Source organism: Oryzias latipes, chromosome 3 (genome assembly GCF_002234675.1).
Source record: "Oryzias latipes chromosome 3, ASM223467v1".
Taxonomy (NCBI): Eukaryota; Metazoa; Chordata; class Actinopteri; order Beloniformes; family Adrianichthyidae; genus Oryzias; species Oryzias latipes.
Genome location: NC_019861.2, coordinates 14683510 through 14707830, shown reverse-complemented (window position 1 = coordinate 14707830; position 24321 = coordinate 14683510). Strand labels below are relative to the sequence as shown.

The 24321-nt window shown below is 42.2% G+C and overlaps 1 protein-coding gene across 22 annotated transcripts in view; it reads right to left on the bottom strand.

Annotated features, from left to right (window-relative positions):
* The window catches only part of baz2b (bromodomain adjacent to zinc finger domain 2B), a 64970-nt gene that overhangs the window by 4796 nt on the left and 35853 nt on the right, over positions 1 to 24321 (bottom strand). For 2 of the 22 annotated variants that reach the window (XM_023953372.1, XM_023953361.1), the window contains exons 4-33: positions 23877 to 23924; positions 20795 to 20977; positions 20531 to 20692; positions 19890 to 20086; positions 19549 to 19758; positions 18737 to 19363; positions 15739 to 16474; positions 15108 to 15386; positions 13850 to 13910; positions 13606 to 13714; positions 12716 to 12817; positions 12062 to 12293; positions 11686 to 11778; positions 10020 to 10081; positions 9707 to 9772; positions 8965 to 9030; positions 8723 to 8767; positions 8446 to 8478; positions 6741 to 6806; positions 6322 to 6462; positions 5787 to 6041; positions 5228 to 5451; positions 4288 to 4362; positions 3990 to 4221; positions 3850 to 3912; positions 2378 to 2522; positions 1303 to 2117; positions 955 to 1204; positions 683 to 838; positions 279 to 439 (exon numbers count right to left, since the gene is read on the bottom strand). In XM_023953372.1, coding sequence (XP_023809140.1) covers positions 279 to 439; positions 683 to 838; positions 955 to 1204; positions 1303 to 2117; positions 2378 to 2522; positions 3850 to 3912; positions 3990 to 4221; positions 4288 to 4362; positions 5228 to 5451; positions 5787 to 6041; positions 6322 to 6462; positions 6741 to 6806; positions 8446 to 8478; positions 8723 to 8767; positions 8965 to 9030; positions 9707 to 9772; positions 10020 to 10081; positions 11686 to 11778; positions 12062 to 12293; positions 12716 to 12817; positions 13606 to 13714; positions 13850 to 13910; positions 15108 to 15386; positions 15739 to 16474; positions 18737 to 19363; positions 19549 to 19758; positions 19890 to 20086; positions 20531 to 20692; positions 20795 to 20977; positions 23877 to 23924 — 5894 coding nt within the window. The remainder of the gene's footprint in view (positions 1 to 278; positions 440 to 682; positions 839 to 954; positions 1205 to 1302; positions 2118 to 2377; positions 2523 to 3849; positions 3913 to 3989; positions 4222 to 4287; positions 4363 to 5227; positions 5452 to 5786; positions 6042 to 6321; positions 6463 to 6740; positions 6807 to 8445; positions 8479 to 8722; positions 8768 to 8964; positions 9031 to 9706; positions 9773 to 10019; positions 10082 to 11685; positions 11779 to 12061; positions 12294 to 12715; positions 12818 to 13605; positions 13715 to 13849; positions 13911 to 15107; positions 15387 to 15738; positions 16475 to 18736; positions 19364 to 19548; positions 19759 to 19889; positions 20087 to 20530; positions 20693 to 20794; positions 20978 to 23876; positions 23925 to 24321) is intronic. The other 20 variants (XM_023953380.1, XM_023953367.1, XM_023953381.1 and 17 more) reach the window with 17 other exon arrangements.

The following is a 24321-nucleotide window of genomic DNA, read 5'->3' as shown; positions in this document are numbered from 1 at the left end:
TCGCCCAGATGGAATTACATGACACCAAGTCTTTCATATAAGGGACAAGAGCTGTAAAAGAAAAAGCCTGGAGTAAGACTCACGAGATTTGCACCACTTCAACATTTCGCAGCAAACCTCTACCAACTACAGGTGATAGACACGAGCTAGTCAACAGTAGAAAAAGAAGAAGAAGTAGCCCCTCCCTGCTTGTCCGGTGAGAACACCATGGGCTAAAGGCGCGTTAGAAATTTTACTTTCCAAAATGCACATCACAGCTTAGGAGCGTTTGTCTTCACCTTGACCTGGAGGCTGGCTGCAGTGACTTTCCTTTCCAGCTCCTCCACCTGCTGCAACACAGCAATGTCCATTTCCATGGCTTGCTCCTCCACACACCAGCCCCGGACCGACTCCACACTGACCTGGCTCTCCTCCAGCTCACGTAGTTCAATCATGGCCACTTGATGAAGAACATAAGAGACATCAGTAAGTCCTGGATGGCAAACATGCTCACTGGTGCAGACAAACACACCGACAAACATGCGCAGATATTCAAGCAGTTCAATTACATGTGATGCAACGCTTGCAGCCTCTGAAATCACTATGAAAGCAAAACACTTCAAAGCTTGAGTGACAGCACAGAAACTGTAACTGCTACATATCCAGGGGGATGTGGGTTGCAAAGACGAGTTGCAAGGCTCACCATCTCTGTGCTTGGTGCAGACCTGGGGGATGATCTCCAAATATTTCTGCATCTGCCTCTGAAGGCACCGCTCTCTGATCCCTCGGCTGTGGAGGGCGCCGACCAGTGATCTCAGCTGCTCAATGTCCGACACTCGCCACCAGCCGGTCAACATCTCTGCCATAATGAGCAGGAATAGAAGACAATGAGGAGATTCCAAAGGTGTGTTCGATCAGTGCGTCAAGTCCTGTAGAACAGAACATTAACTGAGACATCAACGCTTTCACGCTCACCTTCAGGAATGGGCCGTGGGGTGAGGTGGTCGAGGGACTTTGGCATCTCCAAGGGAGGAGAGGACATGGAGACGTTTTTGTCGACGCGAGGTACGGGAGATTCACTGGTGCTGGAGATGCTGGCAGCTGTGTTGCCCTCTGCAGAGTGGCCTGGCATGGGGCTGGGGCTGCTAGACAGAGGCATGCTGGGACTTATGCCACTGGGCCAGCTTCCAAACGAAATACCTAACAATGAGCCACCTGATTTCACCTGGAGATAAAGAGGGAGAGGGGGAAAACTGTTACAGATGTGGAGGGGGGGGAAGCAAGACAAAGAGGTAATGTGTTGCTTCCAGTGAGCAGGCTCACCTGCAGAGCAGACAGTGGGTAGTTGAGGAGGCCAGCTGGATGGTGAGGACTGGCAGAGGCTGAAGCAGCAGACGGAGTGAGGGGGAGAGCTGGGGACGGCGGCGGAGACCTTGGCCTGCCTGGGGTTGAGGAGGCCTGAGGAGACCCACGAGGCACTCCTGGTGGAGTAGTGGTGAGGGAGGAGAGGTCACATGGGTTGCGAGGGAGCAGACTGAACCAGTGTCCGCTCCTCTCTGTCAGGACTCGGAGCAGCTGATCATTGGCCTGGAATGAGAAGTGTGGAGATGGAGCCGGGGACGAGGTTGGAGGAGTGTTTCCGGGGCTATCGCGAGGAGCTGGCAGGCTGGGAAAAGATAAGGAGGTTGAAGCTGGAGGAGGGATATTTGTAGGGTCGTTAGTGGTCACCACGAAGGCAGCTGCCGCAGGCTCGGGGATATTCAGAACGTGGGAAGAAGTTGTTCCTGTTTTTGAGGGAACAGGAGGGCCGTTGGGGCTGCCGTTTGTCCTCACATGGGAACTCTCCTTTTCCTCCGTCTTCATAGACTCTTTGCCGACATCCTTGCTGCTGTCTCTCAGCGTGCACAGCTTTGAAACGCAGCTCGGCTGCTTGTAGAGTAGAGACAGGGAGTTTTTACTTCCCTCGTGCTCCTTTAGTTCCTCTTTCTGATGCTCCAAACTTTGGGCTCGAATGTGCTGCCCGTCAAGGCTGGCAGACTTCTCCTTCTGCAGTTCAATTTCCTGAGGTTCCTCTTTGATCTTCACCTCTTCTGTTGCTCTTTTCCGTCTCTGCCGCTCCTCCTCTAGTTCTTCTAGAGCTGGAGCCAAAACAAGAAAGCATATGATTGATCTGTTTTGAAGTCTAACTGTTGTACAACTAGAAGCAAGTAATAAAAATGACATCCCGCTTGTGTTTTAATGGTAGCTAGGGTTGTGAAAACAGGAATGTTAGCAAATGTAATGTGCCACAAAGTTAATTTAATTTCAAAGAAAAGGACAAAATGCCATTAAACAGCCTTTCAGCTTCTTTATGTCTTGATTTGATGTCTTTTACTCAGCGTTTGTGTGTCTCCACTACCTTCTCCGCTCTCCATAGCTTCAATAAAGACTCCTCCACAGTGGGGCAGCACCCAGTACCGGCGGCGGTAACGGTCCTGCCCGTACATCATGGAGCGAAGAGAATGGGATATCTCAAAGAGCTTTCTCCTGGTCTGATGATGTTGCTGCCATAATAGAAGAAAAGACTGATTTGAGCACATCTATGCTGCTTCACACTCTGAGTCACAATCTGATGACGGTTTTGCCCTATTTTTTTGTTTTTATTGGCAGTCAAATTTAAGAGGGCAGAAGGGGCAGACTCATACATGTGCTTATTCAGCTCTGACACTGTGCCGTCTCATCTGTGTCGATGACAAAGAGAGTCGCCGGGCAAGATTACGTCTCAAAGAATTAGCTTCAGAGGAGGTCAGACGAGAGAAGAAAACAGCATACCACATTCAGCAACAGACATATTGCACAGAGAATAAAGATCAATGCACCGGCAGGTTTTGCACATGGAGCTGAAGCTTTTTACATTTTGGCAAAACAAAAATAAATAAATACAGGTAACCTAAAATTTCCACGTTTAAATTTGAAACAATACAAAGATTTAGTTTACATTTTTAAATTTCTACTTTCTTGTGCAACAAATTCTGCTATCCAAAAGCAGGTTATCATCTTAAAATGTGAAAAAAAAAATTTAATAAGCAAAGTAAAAATCTGCCAATGGAATAAGAAAAGGGGTTGTACCAAGAATTCTGGTGGGTTTTCTTACACTAAGATTATTTTGCTGCAGAAAACCTTTCTTAATGAGATGATTGTTCTTGCAAGACAGAAAATAAATCATTTAGTCTTAAAACAAAAGTCCTTTGACTTTTTAAATATTCGGATTTTGCAGAGTGCAAATGAAAGAAAATGTGCAAACTCAGAGCTGGATGCTTAAAGCTCATTTGATTAATGTCACTGGATGCTAAAGATCTAAAAGTTAGACCCCACTGCAGTTTAGTCTGAGATTCAAAAAGTGTATTCCAGGGCTAATATTTATTATTTTTATTCGGCTTTAATTTGTTTTCGGGATTTGTTTTGTCATTTAAAAATGTAAATATTTGAAATAAATCAACCCTTACCTAAGAAATGAAATAATTATTCATGAAATCCATAGACTAAACTTTTAGAATTATTTTGGGGCAAAAAACAAGTTTTCTGTTAGATTCTAATTTTTAAAAAAAAGTATGAAATTAAATTATGATATATAATTATATTTAATCTAATAATGAAAGTTTCCCTTTTGTTGAGTTTAAATGACTAAATATATGAAAACTATCTTTTAACCTAACACAGTTGGTATTGCAATGGAAATTTGATCATGAATTTAATCAAATTGTGTAAACTGAATCCAATCATGAACCTGTGACTTCATTACAGTCCTGCATAAATTGCTACAGGTGATCATGCATAATGTCCAAGTCTGGAGCATTTCCAAAAACAGTTCTGTGACAGCACAAAGGGCACCTTTGATAATTTTTCTATTTGCTTCTCCAACTCCTCCACACTGGTGGCCTGGTCCACTTCATCCTGAAGACACACAGCAAACGGTTTTAGGGCGACTGCAGCGGCTCGGTATTTTAAAGAGTGTTCAGATATATTTTTACCTCATCATATGTCTCCACCTTTCTGACCTTTTTTATCTCATCCTCCTCATCATCTTCGTCGTCCTCTGCTTGGTCGTCGCTGTCGTCCTCGTCATCGTCGTCCTCGTCACTGTCTCCGCCGAGTTTCCTTTTGCGTTTAGCAGCAGAGGATGGAGTGCAAACAGACTGGCTGTCCTCCACACTCATGTTGGCCTCCCTTTTTCCCGTCCGTTTGGCGTAAATGGTCCTCAGCCTGAAGACAAACTCTGGCTCAGTATGGCATCACACCATGAAACAATGCACTTGGAAGACGACTTACTTCTTAAGTTTGCCCTCCATGATGATCTTGTCTTTCCTTAGGTTTGCCATCTGATCCAGGTTCTTGTCAATCTCACTGCAGATAGAAATGCAGGCATTCTTTGTAACCCATGAATTCAGTTACATTTGAAAATTGTGTGTTTGGAACTGAAGTGATTTTCAACGAAACCTATTTAACAAACCTAAAACACAACATTTGATGTACAATATTCAACACACACAACTGGAAGACTATCACTCTGGTCTATTGCTAATATAAGTTTTTCTATCCAGAAGAGACTAAAGTGACAGGATGACACACAGGTTTTTTATTTTACAGCTGAATATTCTAACTTTGTAGTCAGATGTTGCACATTTTGAGCACAAAAGAACAAAAGGTGGAAACCCAGAGGAAGGGCAAAAATGGCTCCGACTTGTTTCCTCTGAATAGTTTTTGTTTTTTTCTTTTAAAAAGCCTTTTATAGGCTTTTGGGAAAGTGACGTTTTAAAGTGTCCACTCATCAAGGTAAAAGATTTCTTCTCATTATTTTTACAGAAACAGTGCTGAAGCTTTATTCTTTTTGTTCCATTTAATCTTAATAAAGTAAAACAATTAATGGAATGAAAATGAATGGAAAAATTGGAAAAAATGTTTAAATCAGAAATGCAGAATTTTATAAACAACCAAACCTCATAGTATTATACTATATTATCATATACTATATTGTGTTTGTGGTTTCTTACTATTCTTGTTTCCTAAAGAGTAATGGAGAAAGTCTAATTGTTCATTTAAAATTTGTTCAAAGATAGTTTTCTGTGTGCGATCCCAGTGAATAAATACTGTTATGTGATCCTTTTCAGAACAACGTTTATTGTATCTATTAGGATTGGTTATTATGCTTCATAATTGCAGATGTCATTTTAAAAGTGGACACTGATGAAGTCGCTGCCTCTTGACCTACCTGATAACAGCTTTGCTACAGGCCAGCTCATTGGCCAGGAAGCCCAGGATGGAGGCCTTCTGAGCCGGCGTATGAGCCTGGAAGGCTTTGGTCTTCAGACTGAGGGCCAAAGGAGCCAGGTCTGTGTTGCCACAGTGGGCTCCCATGTACATCTGTAGCACCTCAGAGACATTATCCCTGTTGATGCCAACATTGGTCAGGTGGTCTCCCAGCATGGTTTTGGTCTGGTAAAGACATGACATCACATGCATGTGTTAGTGCATTCGTTTGATCAATTCAAGACAAAATTTTAGCTTGTTCACTGACAATTCATCACCTTTTTATGATTTGTGAATATATTTTCAGGGAAAAAACATGAAGAAAAATAACAAACGCATAAGCATAGACTTATTAGAATGCTCATCATCATTGACGTATTTTACTTAAGGAGAGGAACAATAAGTACTTTCTTCCAAATTAATCACTGTTCTAAAGTATTCTCTCATTTGAAGACATGATAGGGAATTTTCCTGCAAGTACTTAGTCCATTCGTCTTCATGGCCTCTGGGTCAAAGCTCACCTTTTGCCCAGGTGGCAGGCCAGGATCACAGACAGCTAGAGAAAGCAGCTTGACTACAAGGTCTTGGACTTGGCCCATGCTGTCCCCCACGTTGAGTAAACCCTCCTGCAGCATCCCCAGGGTGGGCACGTCCACATTCATGTCCAGGCCCAAAACTTTCCCAAAACCTCGCAGGAAGTGCATGAGCATCAGGCAGTCGGACACGGCACGTCCTGGGAGGATGAGACCAGGAATCCGAGAAAACTCCGGGAGAGCCTGGAAACAGGAAAGTCAGTGAGTAAAACGAAACTATATAGTCCTGATGCATGTGTTACTCTATAGAAGAAAAAAAAAAGAATCATCCTTATCTGGGTCCTATGATTAAAAACAGATTTGCCATTTACTGGATGAAGTGTTCTTAAAAAAACATGATGCACTGCTCTTCTCCAACCACCTGGTGGTGCACATTTTCATCATTAAAATGTTCTCTGCAATGTGACACAAACTCTTAAGAAAAGGTTCAAACAACTGCTGCTTTATTGTTATTATTAGTTACCTTATGGTCAGACAGACACATGTCTTCATTTGGCTTCTTCAGTTCCCTCGCTATCTCCAGTTCCAGTCGGCGCTGCTCCTGTTTACGCTCTTTGTTCAATCGCTTCTCGTCTCTTTTCTCCTGCCGCAAGCGTTCGCGCTCCTGAAGAGTCCGACATTCAAGGGCGCATTAGGAAAGCCAGGCATGCGAGGGGAATTTTGTGTGCTACAACTACTTTAAATTGCTGAACATGGCTAGAATTCCTGTCTAAAAACCGCCTTGCTTTCAAAGGAAAAGTTCTTGAGGGCCAGAGTCTTTTTACTTGGTAAGAGTGTAAAAAGATTGAAAACTGCCTGAAAAAAGAAGGAATCCACTGAGGAAGCAAAGTCTTTGGCCCTTTTATGAAATGGGGTGTGTGTCTGTGTGTACATAAGGACTACCTCTGCTTTCTTGCGAGCCTCAACAGCCTTCATTAGCATTACATGTTGCCTCCTCCTTTCCCTCTCCTAGAGTGGCAAAAAATAGACACATTAATAAACAGACGCCGCCCGAGCGGCATTTAAGGTCGTCTAAGTTGATCGTGTATTAATGCAGGAGAAATAAAAAAAACTGTGATGCACTACATTCAGTAGAGGCACCAGCACAAAGTGATGCTTCGACATGTGTACACTGTCACATGTATGGGGGAAGCATAAGAGTACAGTCGAACGATGACAACCAAAAAGCAACACATAGATGCGATACAAAGTAGATGTGATGACAGGCTCAAAAAACAGAAGCAGCTGAAAATCTGTGACGGCGCCTCCAAACTAAAGCTGACACAACAAAAGCAAACAAAATTGCTGGGTCCTGCGAGCTGCCTGACATGCCACACTGACTTTATAATCAAGTGAAGAAATATTCAGAGTTAATGTTCATTTGATATATGGCTGGAATAATGCTGGGTGAGAGGACGGCAAAAAGGCAGCCAGGAACTGAGCAGTTCCTCTTCAGTGGTTTTGGACGTTTAAGCATTAACACAGAGATTGAGACATCTATGTTGCTCTCTGGTGCATGAGACACCATCTACTAAAAAAGAAAAAGGCTCAGGAATTACTGTTGACTGTCTTTATTTGATCTCCTTAGGTGTCCTGCTCCACCGTATCAGATTGTGACTATTTCTTCCATTGAGAAGAACAGCAGGATGTATGCTATAAAAGCCAATGATTTTACTAACGGATTCATCTATACATGCAGAATAAAAAGAAAAAAGAGGTAGAGATGTTTAAAAAGTCAGAAAAACTTCAGTTTGACGCTAAATCCTGTTGTTTGACACTTTTCACCCATGGAGGGAAAAATGAGTGTTCGATGCAGGAACTGGCTTGATCCAGAGAGGAAAAGATGGGCAGACGTGTACACTGGGCTACGACTGTGTAAGAGTAAGAAGGGCTACAAGCAGGAGAGCCAGGCCAAAACGAAACGCTACACAGAACCATGTTTGTCCGGATGGTGGTATCGGCTATCATCTTTGTCTGGGCTGCGACTGATCCCAAATGAAGCACTAGTCAAACTTAAGGTAATCTGCCCTGGAAGGGTCTCCACCATAAAGACAAAATGACTCTCAGTAGCCGTTTTCATTCTTTGTGTAGAGTACATGAAGAGTGAATGACAGAGAGGTCGGGACGGGGCAGGTTAAAGCCCAGCGCTCTTGCGGACTGCAGGACAGATGCACGGACGAACAGACACAAGCTCGATGTCTGGGCTGAAGTCGTCAAGCACTCACGGGTAACACAGGCTACTCCAATACAACAGTTAGACAATGTATGTGATGGATGGAAACTCCTCCAGCGCTTTCTCAGACAAGTGAGTGTGGATTGGCTAGCAGCCTTTGCAATGCATTCTGAGTAGAAGGGGAGGATGGGGGAGGGGGGGCAGAAGCTGCCTGGCCACCGTGACAGGGTCAGTTGTCCCTCAGGACAAGCAGATGGAGGCAGCACACTGACTCTTTTTTTTTTCTTTCTTTCTTTCTTTTGTTGGTTTTGCTGGAAAGCCATGCAGAAGAATGTAGTATGACAGCAGCCAGTGCTACACTTAATGCATTGCTATGACAACCATAACACAACCAGTTACACGATGCAGGTGTTAGATGTACAAAAATAAACATACCCATACCATATCTAGTCTATGCCTCTCCAACTCCTGGCAGAGAGAGTTGGCAAAATATTATGGAACAGAAGTAATATCCAGTACCAATAAGCATGGCGTTTAATAAAGAGCAACACTGAAGTATGTCATTATACAGATGTCTGGCAATTCATCTCATTCATGCTGTATATATATATATATTCACACATGCCTGTATTTAAGTTCACATTAATGTATATGTAGAGTCAAACACACCTTTATATTTTTCACAATAGATGTTTAAATATGTTGTCTTTACCTGGTGTTTGAGGATCTCTGCCTGCTGTCTCCTTAACTCCTTCTCCTTGGAAAAGAGAAGACATTCCTTATACGTCCTTATAGTGATACAATTATCATTAAATGACCTTATTTGATCTGACTTCTGCTTTTTTCCGACAGCAAATGAAGAAAGGTCTCAAAAACACGGTCTGCTAATTAAATGTAATTAAAAATGACAGTTTCTGTTCCTTTCAGAGGAGTATCTAAATATGGAAGGAGTACCTTCAAGCGTTTTTCAGCCTCCAGGATTTTGGCATTGGCAGCTTCTTCCTTCTTTTTCCTTTTGGCCTATAAATACAGATTACAGTCAAAAGTCACAGAGGCAGACATCAGTCAGTGTTGATTCAAGCTTTGTTGCACTTTAAAGTGATCGTCTGCAGTTTTCTGGTTTGGAGCTCCAGTCACATTTGTAAAAACACAGCGGAGGAAAACTGTATCTCTTTAACACGTAATTGTGAAATGTTGAAGCGTCCTGTTAAGAACGGCTTGCCAACCGTGTCAACCTAAAATTGATTCGCTTGTGTTTAAACCACTTTGAAGCTCCTTCAGAATAATTGTGAGTGTCGGCACATTTGTGCATGCGTGTAGAGACGGGCATGCACCCTGGGATGTGTGTTTGTGTGCAGAAAACAGCACTTTCCCCCCTTTTTTTCTGCTCGACCCACTTATGCTAAACTGTTACTGTTGTCTGATGAAGAAAAAGAAAAAAAAAAGACTTTTCTGTCCAATTTAAATATGGTCTGAAGAGGCAGCAACAGCCATTTTAATATTCAACAGCCGTCAACCAAGACCAATTTAGCATTAGTTCCATGTGGAATTATGCCTAAGAAGACGCAACCCCCCCCCATGCATGCTGCTGTTCAGTAATGAGCTTTAGGAAGATTAAAACACTATAGACTGAGGGGCTGGAGCTATCCAGGAATGTTCTGCTTATTCAGAGGTGCTGTTGGATAATATTTTCTACCTCCAAAATTTGCTGCGCTCTCAGTTCCTTTTCCATCCGAATCTGCTGAATGCGCTTGATTTTTTCCTGTAGAGGCACAACGAAACAACACATAATCTCTTCGTATCTTTGAAACCGGAAAAGGTCTTGGATGAAATCTGTGTTAAACTACACTATTCCAATAGGCATGAAGGCCTCTCCAACTTTTACAGGCTTGAAAGGTATTCTTAAGACAACGGAAAAGTAACTCTCTGAACACGGCACTTTTCCCCTGTGTTTGAGGGGACACTAAGAGGAGGAATAATGGGGGGAAATTGTTGGTGAGAAGACCCACCTGCTGCTTGAGGATCTTGATCTGCTCCTTCTGCTTTCTTCTCTCCTCTGCTGCCATGATAGCTGCAGGAGAAGAGGCTTTTAGTTCAACTGCTTGCCTTCCACGTTCACATCAAGACAATTATGCCCTTTTAATTACTTATCCCGTTCAAGCCAAAAACATTATTTTCGGAGAGTTTTCTTTATATAAGAGAGATATTAAACAACAAAAACCATCAATAAAAATAACACATTTTAAACAAGAAAAAAAAAGAACATATAAAAAAGCTTTGAGCTCTTGTGGATAATGTGACTGATCTAAACCAAATCTCCATGCTGTAGCTCTGTCAGAAGTGTTGTGAAAGTTAACCATCAGATCAAAACAACATCAACATTAATATTGAATTTTTCATTACTACTTCCTGAAAAACCTTTTACTTGACTTATGAATTAGAGGCTTTTTGTGTTTACTTTTTGGTTCAAAACCTCTCAGATGTTCATTTCAACAAGTTTGGACTGACTGGCAATGATTAGCAGAAACATGCATGAGGATTTTCTTGTTGTAACTTTATTTTCCTTGGCAAAAGATATAGTTCATTCGTAGTGTTAACAGTTTTTAGGTTTCTTTACTTACAACATGCTGTTTTTACATTACTATTTAAACAGGAAATAGTCATAAACTACGGTGGCCCTGAAGTGCAACAACCAATCAATCTTAGCAAAAACATACATTATCTTCCAAACCTTCAAACACTATTTATGTGCCTTTTTTTTATCCTTGTGTGTGTATGTTAGCATCTTTTTTATATTACCTTTAATGCCAGATTTAAAATTTCTTGATGTGATGTTGTTTAAAGCTTTGAAAATCTCAATTAAGATATTTTGAAAAAAAAAAAAAATATCTTCCAATCAGGAATGTCCCGTAGTACCTGCCATTTCCCACTTTCCTTAAAAAAATGAGGGAAACAAAAATAATTTCCAAAAATCAAAATGAAATGTTAATAAAATGAATCTAAAAGAAACTGGAAAAGGTAGTTATCATGGGACATCGCTGACCGATGATTTCAACCAAATGTTAGTTTGATGCTTGATAAAGCCACAGGTTTGAGAGCATAAGTCTCTTTTAGTTGGGTTCACTTTCAGGAAAACTTTTATATGAAAAAAAACTGTAATTGTTTGACTTGAGGGTTTTAAATCGACACTAAAACACAACAGCAATAACTGTTCTTTGAACTAAATCTGATCTTGCTTCGATAGAAAGGACACTTTATGTTGAATCAAAACACAATCAAAAATGACCACTGATGCAGGAACGTTACCGACTCAAATCAGAACCCTTTAAAGGAGTTGAAATAGCCCTGCTGCAAAACTTAAGGAAGAACTTTTATTTGACTTAATAGACCTTTTATCATGTGCATGGATAGAAAAATGTGTGATGATTCAAAACTAGCAGCTTAGTTGCAAAAAAAAAAAAAGATTAGAGAAAAGGGAAGATTAAAGCTTCTCCTTTAAAGTGGAAAAATCAAATATGAACCCACACACTACAAAAGGAGTGAAAGCAGCATGAATTTCCAGAAATGTCCTGCCGCTTTTCATAATACAATCATTTAGATCAAAGTAGTTGGAAGTGACAAACTGACCAACTGCATAACCCGCAGGAGCATGTTTACGGCGCTGCGCCGTCTTACCTTGCTGCTTGCGAGCTTCTTTGGCTGCACGTGCCAGAGCCTGCTTTTCCAGTTTTCTCATCAGCTTCATCTGGGCTGCCTGTCGGGCTATTTCTATACAGAACCAAAAAAAAGACATTTTTTTTCTCATTGATAAACTCTCGGGGAACACAGGAACACGGCTTTTATCTAGTCTGACCCTTTTCATCATGACTTATTCCTCCATATTCAAGCATCCTTAAGAGATAAAGGTATTAAATTACAGTCTGGCACTTCAAATGGGAGCAGTGTTTCAATCCTGTTCTAGTTCTTAACCTTGCTTTACATCCAACACATGAGCAAAAGAAAAATATAGAGAAAAACCATCGGAATAAAGACACAATCAGGGCTTATTTACGTTGCCAACCTTGAGCCTCTATTTTGCGCAGAAGTTTGATTTCACTAGGACTTGGGCCCTCAGGTGCAAGTGGATCACCCACATTAGGGGGTCGTCCCTTCCTCCTTCGGTTACCTTTGGCACCATCGCCTGCGAGCTGCCGCTCTGAATTTGGGGGGCGACCCCTACGGCCCTCCATTGCCAAAATCCGAGGAATGATCTCCTCTTCCTTCAGCAGGCTCCACTGTAAACCCTGCCGGAAAAAGGAACAGAAAAGATGGACTTACCTGCATATATAGTTTTATTTTAAATTATATCATAGCTGGCTACACATTGATCAAAACATAGTAATGTTTTTTTTTTAATTGTAAATGAACACATTTTAAATAAAATTGACAAAAAGAGAGTATCATTCCATGTTGTAAAGGCGTAAATCTTTACTGGCTTTTGTTCTGACACAGGCAAAAGTATCACTGGTCACCTGTGGAAGTAACGTCAGCTTATTATTACATTTCTCCACGCACAGTGAGAGGTCTATGAACTGGGACTACTGAGACTTTTGGTTGATTCCTATCCTTGCCCTGACAGTGACTGCTGCATGAAGCTGTGCCTGCACTAGATGAAAAGATGAACAGGGATCAGGGACACAGAGAGAGAGAGATGAAAGGCAGTCACCTGGGGTCCTTCTCTGGCTTCATAGAAGTCACCAACCCTTATCTTTGCACTGAAGCTAAAATTATCACGCGTGATGCCACTTATTCCATTTCTGGCTAGATACTAGAGAAGAGAAAATAATAATGGCGTTGGTTTAGACAAGAAATAAACGTGAAATTTAGCGACAGAAAAAGCAACTGGGAGGCACTAGACTGAAGGGAACTGACAGTTAACAGTGCATCTGCGCAGTGTTACTAATCATTATAAAAGCAAGGGGGCAAAAAAAAAAAAAGAGCAAAGGCTCTCAGGAGAAGGAAAAAAACGGCTTTGACCTTGGAATGCACAATTCAGGTCCCTTCCTTATTTATCTGTGGCATTCCTGTTCTGTTACAGCCTGCTGACTGCACAGCAGTTGAAGTGCTGGTACTTAAGCAATCTGCTTTCGTGTCTGTGTGCTCTTTTTGAATCAAAGACAGTTTGAACGGCCAATGTGACTGAGATTTTGATGAGGCAAACTTGGAGAATAACAGGCATTAATGCACAGCACAGAAAAGAGCCAAAAGTTGTGCATCCCAAAACTAGGCATTAATCATTTTGGGGGCTGGGAGAGGTGAAGAAAGTGGCACAAGAACTGAATCTAAGAATATCATCTCTCACTATTAAGGTCATAGAAAGCGGGGATGTGGGTGGGGTAGGAGTGCAACTAAAGCAGAAGCATAGACAAGTGGACGAATGCTGATACACAAGCACTTTTGTGGGAAGGAGGTGAGCAGTTCCAAAATTTGACAACTAGATGATCTTAGTGATTTCCTAAGTCATGCTAAAAACAAAACTGCTCATCCGTTTGCCCACAAACTTTTACTTCTGTATCATCCATGAAACTACACTGCGGTGACACGCCACAAAGGTACCTTCATCACGTCAGGGTACTGCCTCAGTTTCTTGCCACAGGGTGCATAGTAGGCCACCTCACCCTGTGGGCGCCCTGCCACTGTTTTGATTCTTGTTTCTCTTCGCCATCTAGGAAGGAAAAAAAGAGATTTGATTTTACAAAAAGGTTTACAGAAAGAATGTGGTCAAAGTCCTGACAATGCCAAAAATGTCGGCAAAATATTCAATTCACCCCTCAGCAGATGTTTTGGGTCTTACACTTACCCCAACTCCAGAGGAGCCATTAACTCCTTCTCATCTGTCACCCTCTTTCTCTTTCCTAACCCTGAGAAGAGACAGATTAGGCATAAATGAGACAACTCAAATGAATGACAGTATTTACATAACAAGCAGAAAACTAACATACTATCAACAGCTATCATACTAGGCAAAGTTGGAAATATTGGAAGAACTTTAAGCTAATTTTTTCTGTTATCATAGTTGTCACAAACAAATGACAGGGACACACTATCTGTTTGCTGCTTTTAGGAACAAAACAACCCCAGAAACCTGTGATTATAAAGCACACATCCTCACAAAAGGAACTAGAACTTATAAAAAAGGAAAGTGAAGGAAACGCAAATATAAACTTTGATCTTTTTCAGAGGTCCTTTGCTATTATGCAGTTTCCAGTCTCACAGTTTTGCGGCCTTTTTAAGTGTAATTTTTGCACGTTTTCTTAACTGGCTATATACTGTTGTTAATCGATCTCCGTAATGTCTTCTGTACAGAATGGGTTAGGTTTGCCAAATCGACAGAAACCTTTGATCACGATCAGATCGTCGTTAACGTTTTTTTCAAAAATGGACTTTTTTTTCCTTCAAAGGTTTGAACTTTTAGAGTTTAAACAAGAGACAAAAGTGTTTAAATGTTCATGTCTGAGAAAAGTGTAGTAAGGGTGTAGTGAGGGGTTTTACTCAGTTTAAAATGTACTAAGTTCATTAAATATTTGCCAACATTATTGAAGTCACATGTATTAATAAACCCCTAAAATAAGTGAATAGGTGTGTCACCGGGAAGGCACGTTACCGACAGGTAAAGGCAAACATAAAGAGAGATCATTGTGATCACAGAGGAGCATCAAAGAAAAAGAAGCAGAAAAAAACTGTAGATGTTTCCTCCTGGCAACCTGCACCTCTATGTCCTGTTTCCCTCGATCTGTCTTACATAAAGAGCCAGAAATTAACATTGCTGCAGTGCCAAACAAGTTTTCAGAGCTCTTTGGCATGTCTCTACAGGACCTCCACAGCTGCAGTTGAGTCATGACAACCAACTGCCTTCTTCCAATCCAGAAATAACAAATCCGTCACCAAACGATCAGAAGAAGATAAAAGTTCACTTCCTCTAAGTGACATACTTTAACTCTGCGTTTTACAATAACGTTCCTTGTGGCGGAACATGTCATGTTGTAGTAAACCGCCTTGCAAAAACTGTATTTTCCGTTAAACTCTTCGTATGTTTGAAAAACATCTGAAGACATTACCTAATGAAGAGGCTAAGCTATAGGATGAAGAGCCTGGAGAGCTCTGATAGGTCAAGGCACTGGAGCTGGTGGCGATGCTGGGACTCTTGATGACCTGTAGGTTGAGAGGGGAGCAGCTGCTGGTGGTGGTGGTGGTGTGATTGGTTGAGGAGTTCAGTAGTTCTAGACCTTTGGTAAGCCTGCGTGGAGTCATCTCCTTCTTAGATGATCCTGATGGGAGCTGCTTTAATTCCTTCACTTTCTTCCCAGAGATGTCACTGTCTGAGTTGCTGTCAGACTCTGAAGGCGGCACACAGGGAAGCAGAGTTTCAAAGGAGCCAGGAAACGCAGCAGTTTGAGGTATTAAAACAACCTTCAACAATTTATTTATGACAGCGTTTCTGGAATTATACACAAATTAATGATTCAAATTGTGCTCCTTGATCCTTTCATACATCTCCGTTTGGGACTTTTCTATACAAAAACGCTGCTTCAGAATGTTGACAGTTACCTTAATAAAAAGCTTATTTTTAATCCACAGAGAAAATAAGTTATTAATTCTTTTTTTTTTTTTTTTTACAGGACTTTGTGACTGTTTTAATTCCAAAATTTACAGAACTTTAATTCACTGCTACACATAGATGGTACCAACCTGACAGACTCTCATCTGAGTCCTCTTCATCCTCCTCCTCAAGGTCATCCTCATCGTCATCATCATCATCTCCTGAGTCGTCAGATTCCTTGTTGGCGGGAAGACCAGCGGCGGGGTTGCATGTCCCAGGGATTCCCACACCGGGGATTCCTACCCCAGGGATACCAACCCCAGACATGCCAATGGCAGACTCTCTTCCTCGAAACAAGTCTACTAGAGACTGCACTGGATGGTTCTGAGAAAAGCCTTTCCAGGCAGCCAACAGGTCAGTCTGCCCCAGCCCTGGTGTCTGTCCCTTACCCTTCAGGGTCTTGTTCTTTCTGGACCCATGGCCTATGGCATGGGGTGAGGTAGTGGGAGGCTGTAATGGAGGCCCGGCTTGGGCAGTCGCTTGGGCCCTACTTGCCCCCGTGCTGAGATTTACGGGCATGGAGCCGGCATCTAGGTCACTCGGGGGGGATTTGCCTTGAGAGGCAGAGTCTTTGCGAGGTTTGGTGATGAGGGCCAGAGGTGCGTCCTGAGTGGTGCTTTGGATGACTCCGTTGGGGTGGTGGGGTTCAGGGAGACCAAGCAGAGCACTCGAGAGGAAGAGGTTGGAGTGATTATTCTGCGGGGGAGGCGGCGGAAGAGGTTGCACTGGTGGTGAGGACAGCAACGTCCTCTTGGGAGATTTGTTTGGCCTCTGCTGCTGCTTCTTTTGCTCAGTTGGGAACGTCTGCCCTTGGGACATGAGAGTCTGGCGAGGAGAAGGAGATGGGGGGGGGGGGGGAAGAGAGACATGGGATGAAGTGGACAAAGAGAGGTTAAGAAAAATTTTCTGAAAAGAAAACGGGACAAAGTGGGTTTGCTCTAGCTGTCAGTTTATATCACTTCTGATTGTGCGAGCAGGTGACAAAACTACAACGCTGAACAGTGGTACAGTTAAGTGTGTCTAAGCCTTTCGAGAGGGGAGGGGGGACAAAAAGAACAGAAATGCAATAACCAAAGCCATTGTTCTCAGCCAAGCGCACACAGCAAGAAAAAGAGAGGCTCTGTGTTCGTCTCTAAAAATGTAATTAGTTGTCTGCACATTTGAAAGCCCCAATGTTGTTATCCCAGTCCGGCTGGGCATGTTTGCCTTCTTTGCACTGATGACAAGTTTAGTTCAATCTGTGTTTAAGGAGAGGCAGGTTAGATTTTAATGCTGCACTTTCAACTCAATGTGATATGAAGTGAAACAAATCAATTTCACAGACCATGAAATACAGTAACAGTGCTGAAACCACCGGGGGATTGAGCCCCCTTGTAAACTTCTCTGTGCTTCTCTGGAACAAGAAATGGAAAACGCTTTCCACAGAATACACTGATATCAGTGAGTTAGTTTATGGCATTGATTACTGTGCTCTCATCTGGAGAAAGAAAAAAAACAACGTCCTTTAGAGGTAAATAAAGTCAATCGGAAAGGAATTTCATCTGATTTGACCAGAATTATAAATAATAATGCGGGGTTTCTGCGCAGTCTTTCAATGGTAATGAAAGTAAAACATGCTGCTCAACAGCAAACAACAGAAAACCTTCTAAACTCATGAATTATTAAAACAAGGAAGACCACAGTAATGCATAGATTGTGGCGCTTTAATGAGCTTAATACATGGGGAAGTTTGAACTGAAAGAACATGTTTGGTCAGTAGCAGATTATAAATTAATCTGCCTGGAGAGACTCTGTGATTGATTTTTATTAAGGTAAAGTAGGATGTGGGAGAAAAGAAAACACTCCATTAAAACCTTTCTGGGTTTATATTTTGATCCAATTCAAGGAGAATTCACAAAATAAAAATAACTCTTCAATCTTTTAAAAAGTTAAGACACAACTGAACAACAAAGATGGAAGCACAAGAAAAGGACGGAGAAACTCTTCTAAAGTCTCACTCTAACCATGTTTTGATCTATTAAAGGCGTAATAAAAGCGTTCCAAGAGGTCTTTTGTTTATGATTTATGCCGTTTTTAGCCAAAATCTCAAAACCTGTGTCATAGTTTCTGCAGAGGGGTAGCAGTTCATCAGAAATTCCCCTCTGAGTTGTGGACAGAACTCTGAGGAGAATCCATCCATCCATCCATCCATCTGATTACACTCTCTCCCGCTAGCTTACAGCCCCTCACAAACACAAGCTAACAAAAACAACAATATGGAAGCTGTCCATCCGTGCAGCTTTGAGCCAGATACAGGACGAGGAAAAGAAAAACGTAGATGGATCTATTTGTCTGCAAGTGGATGCATTAGAATGAAGCGGAGCAGGGATGCCTGGCCTGCCACCTCTAGCACCTACGTCATTGCTACAAGCTGCTTTTTCCAACTACATTTTTTCATCTGCTCCTGACTAACAATTGAATTAAGAAATACTCAGAAACACAATTTCAAGCTTAATTTTTTCATATGTGTCCATCATCAGAAAAATGCCACAACAACATGTTAAAAACACCATTTTCATTGGAGTGGGTCTTTAACATCTTCCGAATATAGTTTGGGTCCAATTAAATGTTTGGGTGTCTGGAACACAATCTTCTAACACACTGCACTGAAACTCAACACTGTCAGCTAATATATGTTATTAGGCTTCATAGAACTGATTTGCATGTTTTGTGTAACACTAATGTGTTGTGGTGCATGTGTACCCAGTCTCAGTTTACTGACAAATGCTGCTTTTTCGCTAAACCACTTAAAGATGTTTTGGTTTCAAAAGACCCTTTGGCATCAGAAACTGAAAATCTTTTTTTTCTTGTTATTGACTCATCTGAAGCTATTACCAAGCAACTGAAACTCATTTCATGAAAAACAAGGTAAAATACCATAAGAGATGTTTATAATCTGCAACAAAAGGATAATGTAGAACTATGATTCGCTTTCCTCTTCAAAGTCTGTTTATTTGTTAGGAGTAACTTTTACAATTGTTATTCTAAAACTATTAAAGCCCAGAGAAAGCCATTCTAAATGATTGATAGCTGGATGTGAAGGGTTACCTGTTTGAGCCTAAACTCCGTGATCTGCGCGAGGGAAGCTTCCAGGAGTTTCCTTTTGTTGGATTTCGCTGTGCCTGGAGTATCCGGCTTTGGCGGCTTGGATGAGGACCTCTGGGAGCCTGTTAATGACGAAGTCAAAACAAACGGTTTCGGGGAGGTAGATGCCAGGAGGGTTGAGCGCGGCGGAGATGGGACAGAAAGAGGCTTTGGGGATGAGCAGAGGGAGAGGGGCAGGTGCTGGGGGGAAGAGGAGGGCAGCAGTTTGGGAGGTTTTGGAGAGGCGTTGCTGGAGGGCGCCTTCGGAGATGTGGTGAGAGCTATGGGAGAGGAAGACGGCGAAGACTCCCTGCGGGACTGAGTGAGGAGCGCCAGAGGCTTTGGGTTTGCGGCCAAACCCGTAGACTGGATCACGCTAAAGTGTTGCTGCGTCCCGTCGGTCCGAGACGCAGAGCTGTGCAGCCCAAGTGGCGAGACTTGGGACAGGGTGGGTGGGGAAACGGAGCAGAATAATGGCACTAGTGCAGGGGGGTTGGAGGGCATCTTCTGACTCTGACTGTCCTTCTTGTCCTGAGCTTCCGTACAAAGCAGCCTGTTGCTTTTTGCAGCTCCAGTGTTTGATATCAAAGCCTGCGGAGAGGGATCAAACAAAAAAACATTAACCATAAAAATGACATGATAGTTTATAATAACAATAATAATTCACTTTCAGCAGCACAGCTTCTGGAGGCAAAATTCAGCCAGCTGCACTGCAACGACTGCCCAAAGAAAAATAAAGTTTAGTTTTTTTTAACTATCCGTTTTATTTTCGTTACCTTTGATTTCTTCTTTGTCCGCTTCTCAGAGTCCGACAGTTCGCTCTGTTTGTCCTCTTCTTCATCATCATCATCGTCGTCATCATCTTCATCATCCTCTGCCAAGTCTTCCAAGTCGCTGCTGAGGGAGCCATCACTGGAGGTGTCTGAGGATGTGCCTGATTCGCTGTTGCTGGCCAAGGAAGTGTCTGTCGCCTTTTTTCTCGGCTTCTAAAACGAGGCAAAAAAACAAACAGTAATAATCACGTTGACTGAATAGTCCAAATGTCAGGGCATGCAGCTTTTCTGTCACACCGCTTTGAAATTGAGGACGAATCCAAAAATAAGAATCGCCACCAAACCTTCTCTTTAGGCTTTTGAAGCGTCTTTCCCACCAACTCTGCTGGCTTGCTCTGAGGACTGCTACAGTGGCTTTTAGGGGGCTCCGAGTTTTTGGTGGTTTTTGTTGGTGTCTGAACAGGAGCCGCACTCGCAGCAAAACTTCCTGTTTGGGAGGTGGGAGGACAGGCGCCGCTGCCGTTCACTGCGCCATTCACTCCTACAAACACAGAATCTGCTGTTATTAATAATCTGCTTCATCCTTTCTGAGAAACTCGGCTGCGGGAGATAATAGAATATCTGGAACTACTTGCAGAATTGAATAAGGCTAATAAAAATATTGATTTATACATGTATCTCATCAAACATGCAGCCAGTGCGAGGAGTAAGCCCAACATGAGGGGTTTACATAATAGAAGATAAATTAAAAGATACTGGGAAATGAAGAGGGAACAAGAAACAGAGATTATGAGGGGGGAACATTTTGACAAGAGCAGCAGCAAGAAGTTACCAGAATGTCTAAGTGAGCAGTGGAACTCATTACATGTATGTGGAAAGGGGGAAATCTCATCAAAGGGCAGAGTGGATTCATGTAGTGGAGGGTGGCAAAGATTGTAGTACAGAGGAGACAATGGACGAGTGGGTTTTGAACCCGGTGCTGTACCTTTAGAGGGGGCATGGTTATTCTTGACGGACATCCTAATCTGAGCAGGACTAGCGCTGTGATTGGGCTGAATGTGAGGGGCAAAAAAGGGAGGGAAGCCGATGAAAGAGGGGAGAAAGGCAGGAGCTCCCCGTCCATGGGCTTCAGCAGCTCGCCACCACTCTGAGAGGAGAGGAGAGGACAGGAAAGGAGGAGGAGAGGAAAAATGAAAGCTTTGTTCCCTTTCACCAATTGCCACCCAGCATTCAAATGTCATCTTCTTACCAGACAGAGCTCCTAGCTGGGGGTGGGCAGCAAGGGCGGCTGACATCCCAAGGGAGCCCAGGCCTCCAAACTCCGGTCTGCCTGCTCCGGCAGTGTAGATGGCTCCAAAGGCTGGGTGGTTGACCAGAGGGAAGGCACTTGACAATGTGGAGCCGATGAAGGGTTGCTCTCCAAATAGACGGCCTGAGAGCAAACACAAACGACGGGGGTTAAACAGCATTTGAAAAGACCAGCCTTGTACATTTACTAACTTAAACTACGACACATTCAGAGACGCTACCTTTTACATTCCAAAATTACTTTTCTAAAGTTTCAAAAGTAAGGTTCAAACTCAAGGTTTTTGGTCACATGAAGATTAATTTGTGTTGGCACTAAAATCAAGTTTATTTTGCACAAAAAAAGAAAACGTAAGCTGAGAATGAGAGAAAAAAACATGTAAACGTGCACAAAAACAAAAGCTTTCCTCACTATATCGCGGTTCACCGCCGTTTTATAGATATTTTTGAGCATTTTTCCATGTTTTTGTCTTTTTTATTAACCAGTGCAGTGTTTTACGTCCTGATTAGCTAAAGACCTGAATCTCCTTCGTGCCGTGCCTCTGGTACAGAAACGAACAACTCCATTAGATTTGTTTTTATTCTATGACACTGGACTTCTTTTACTATGAAGGTTTAAACTTTGAGAGTTTAAAAAAGAGAGAAAAGTGTGAGAATATTCATGCCTGTCTCAAAAAAAGTGTATAAAGTGTGTGGTGAAGCGATTTACTGCCTTAAAACAAGTGTAGTCCTACTTAGCGGATTTCACCTGTCGCAGGTTATTGTGAAAACCCCACTTCTACGATAAATGAAGGAACACTGTTATTCAAATTTGAATTTATTTATTTTTTACTACTTTTAGATCACCTCCCCGAAAACCCATCTTTTATTGCTAGTTGGGTTCATTTGCTCTGAGAACTAAGAGTAAGAGCTGAGAGCACAGACAAACTAGATTTTATACACTCCCTTAAAAATACCTCATTTTTATCCCACTGACTAAAAGAAAAAGAATAAGAAAGTTCAATGAAATCGTACTGTGTTCAGATTTGTGTGAGGTTAATACTCTAATCGATGTATTTATGTTTAAACGCTATTAGTGTTTGTAGGAACAGAAGACTAATGCTTCAGTTTGATGTATTGGGAATAGACTTCAGGTTTGTTTTACAGAGCAGTCTGATATATTTAAATTCCAGTGCAGAGCTTTTGTATGTGTGTGTTGATAAATCAGCTTAAAATAGGTGCTGGAAAGTGCTGCACCCAAACAAAGAATGGATATTATTGGTGAGGGACAGAAAAAGGGAAACATCTACATAAGTTGTAAAAAAAAAAAAAAAAAAAAAGCTAACATCCTTTCCATCCTTTTAGGCATTCAATTTCAGCACAGAAGAATACTTCATCTAAATCATCATCGTCTAGCATTTTTCTGAGCACAATCATTTCTGGCAGGGGCGACTGCCACGTATTACCTCCTTCCAGAGTCAGATGCAATTTGGTGTGAGCATATTTCATGCAAATTCAATTTCTATTCCAGAAAAAGAGTGCAAGCCTGCTTGATGCCTCTGCATGAGGAAGGTAATACACATGCAAAAAAAGGGGAAAAAAAGAAAAACTGATGACTGTAGAAAAGGGAAATGTAGCCCACGGAGCGGATAAAAATGGCTAACTACGATGAACAGTGTATAAAAATGTAAAGAGTGACACTGGAGCATTTTTGTTTTCTGAGCTTATAAAGTCAAGGACCTAATAGTGGAGCTACTTACATGTGTTCCACCCCAAAACTGTTATTAAGACTTGAAAAGAGCAGCTGCTTTTCACAGGCTTTTATTTTTTAAAGTGTGAATCATACTGTCTGAGGTTATGTGGCCTTGCGAGCATGCTGGCAGTGTGACATATGAGAGTATAGCCCTTTGTGTTGGCGTCAAGGTCTCTCACTGCCACAAGACAGCAAATTCTGTCTTTTGAATGTCATTAGAATATGCTGAATATGTAAAGCCCACCTTGCCAGCGTCAGCTAGTGGATACCAAGATAAACGACTGCAGTGCAACCCCCCCAGAAAGGCCAGCAACAGCAGTCACTTATGCCCAGGGTGCCCACCTCTCCCTTTCAGGCCCGCCTTCCATTCTAGGCAGCACAAAGTGACATCTGCAAAGGCCTCTTCCATATTAATGCGAGCTTCCAGAAGGCGAATAATTAAATCGACAAAAATTTGCAGTGGTGTGGAGGTGCAGGAAACACATACGTAGGATTACCTACAAGCTCTTCCTCGCTGTGTCTCTACACTCTCTTGCCCTCCTTTTTTTTCCTTCTTCTCCATTCTTTTTCAATCTTTCCTGCGCTCTGACAAACTGCACCGCCTGCTTTTTTCATGTTTGGGTGCTGCCGAAGGGGGATTAATTTGTTGTTTGTTGCAGTCAATCAAATTTCCACAGACAGATTTAAGTTAATTGCATCCGTGAGTTGATCCCAGAAGGAGAAAGTGCCACAGGCACTGATCAGCTTTTCTTCTCCAAGTGATATCCTCATCAATGACACGCGCGCATACCGACAGAGTTTATGCCGATTCCTCTGTTCTTCTGAGTCTGTTTAATGTGCTACTGGCACCACGGCAAAGGATTTTAAATCAATGCCTGAAGACGCCGTGATAGCAAAAGTATTCAATATTTACATTATGGATAGCACTTACTTACACAGTACACTTGACATGTTTTTGTTGCTCGGCTCCACAATGCTTTCCTCTATATTAGCGACACTTGGGAGATAGAAGAGGAAATGAGTCGACTTTTACTTGCTTTCCTCCTTTTTTTTTTTAAACTTTCTTTATAAATAATATATCTCTGAGCTACAGTTTGGACGCAACAAAAGAAAAAAAAAAAGATGAATTCGCCTTATTCCTACAAAACACTGCAGAAGTTCAGAGGGAAGTCTCTGGATCTAAGCAATTCATTTGACGCTTAGCTGAAAATTGCTTATCTTGAAAATCTTAATGGTGCAGCGGGATGACAAGAATGTATAATGCATAAGAGAAAGAGGTACTGATGGTTCCTACTTTGGGGTAACATAGAGGATGCTAGAGCCAGTTTTCTTCTTCCTCCTTCTGGTGAAAAACAGAAAACAACTATCCTTATTACAAGATTTAAAAAAAACACAACACACACCTCTTGCCTAATAGTTTTGACCCACACATAAGATGAGAAGCTGGACTCTGGACAGGGCTGACTTGACACTGAGTGGCTACTGGCTAGTTAAATCAAGCTGGCATTGGCTTCTTCTTCCTCCTGTGACATGCACACACACACAAACGCACTGTGGCATTGGGAGTCGGACTCTCGGGCAGCTGGAGCCAGAGAGCTGAAGGTTGTCAGGAAACATTGTGAAGCATGTGTGTTTCTCACAAAAGAGCCCCCTAATTGTTTGGGATTCATTAATGCAGCAGCTTTTCAATTGCAACCCAAGCTGTTGGGGGTTGGAAAAAAAAAAGAGATTCTTGTTGG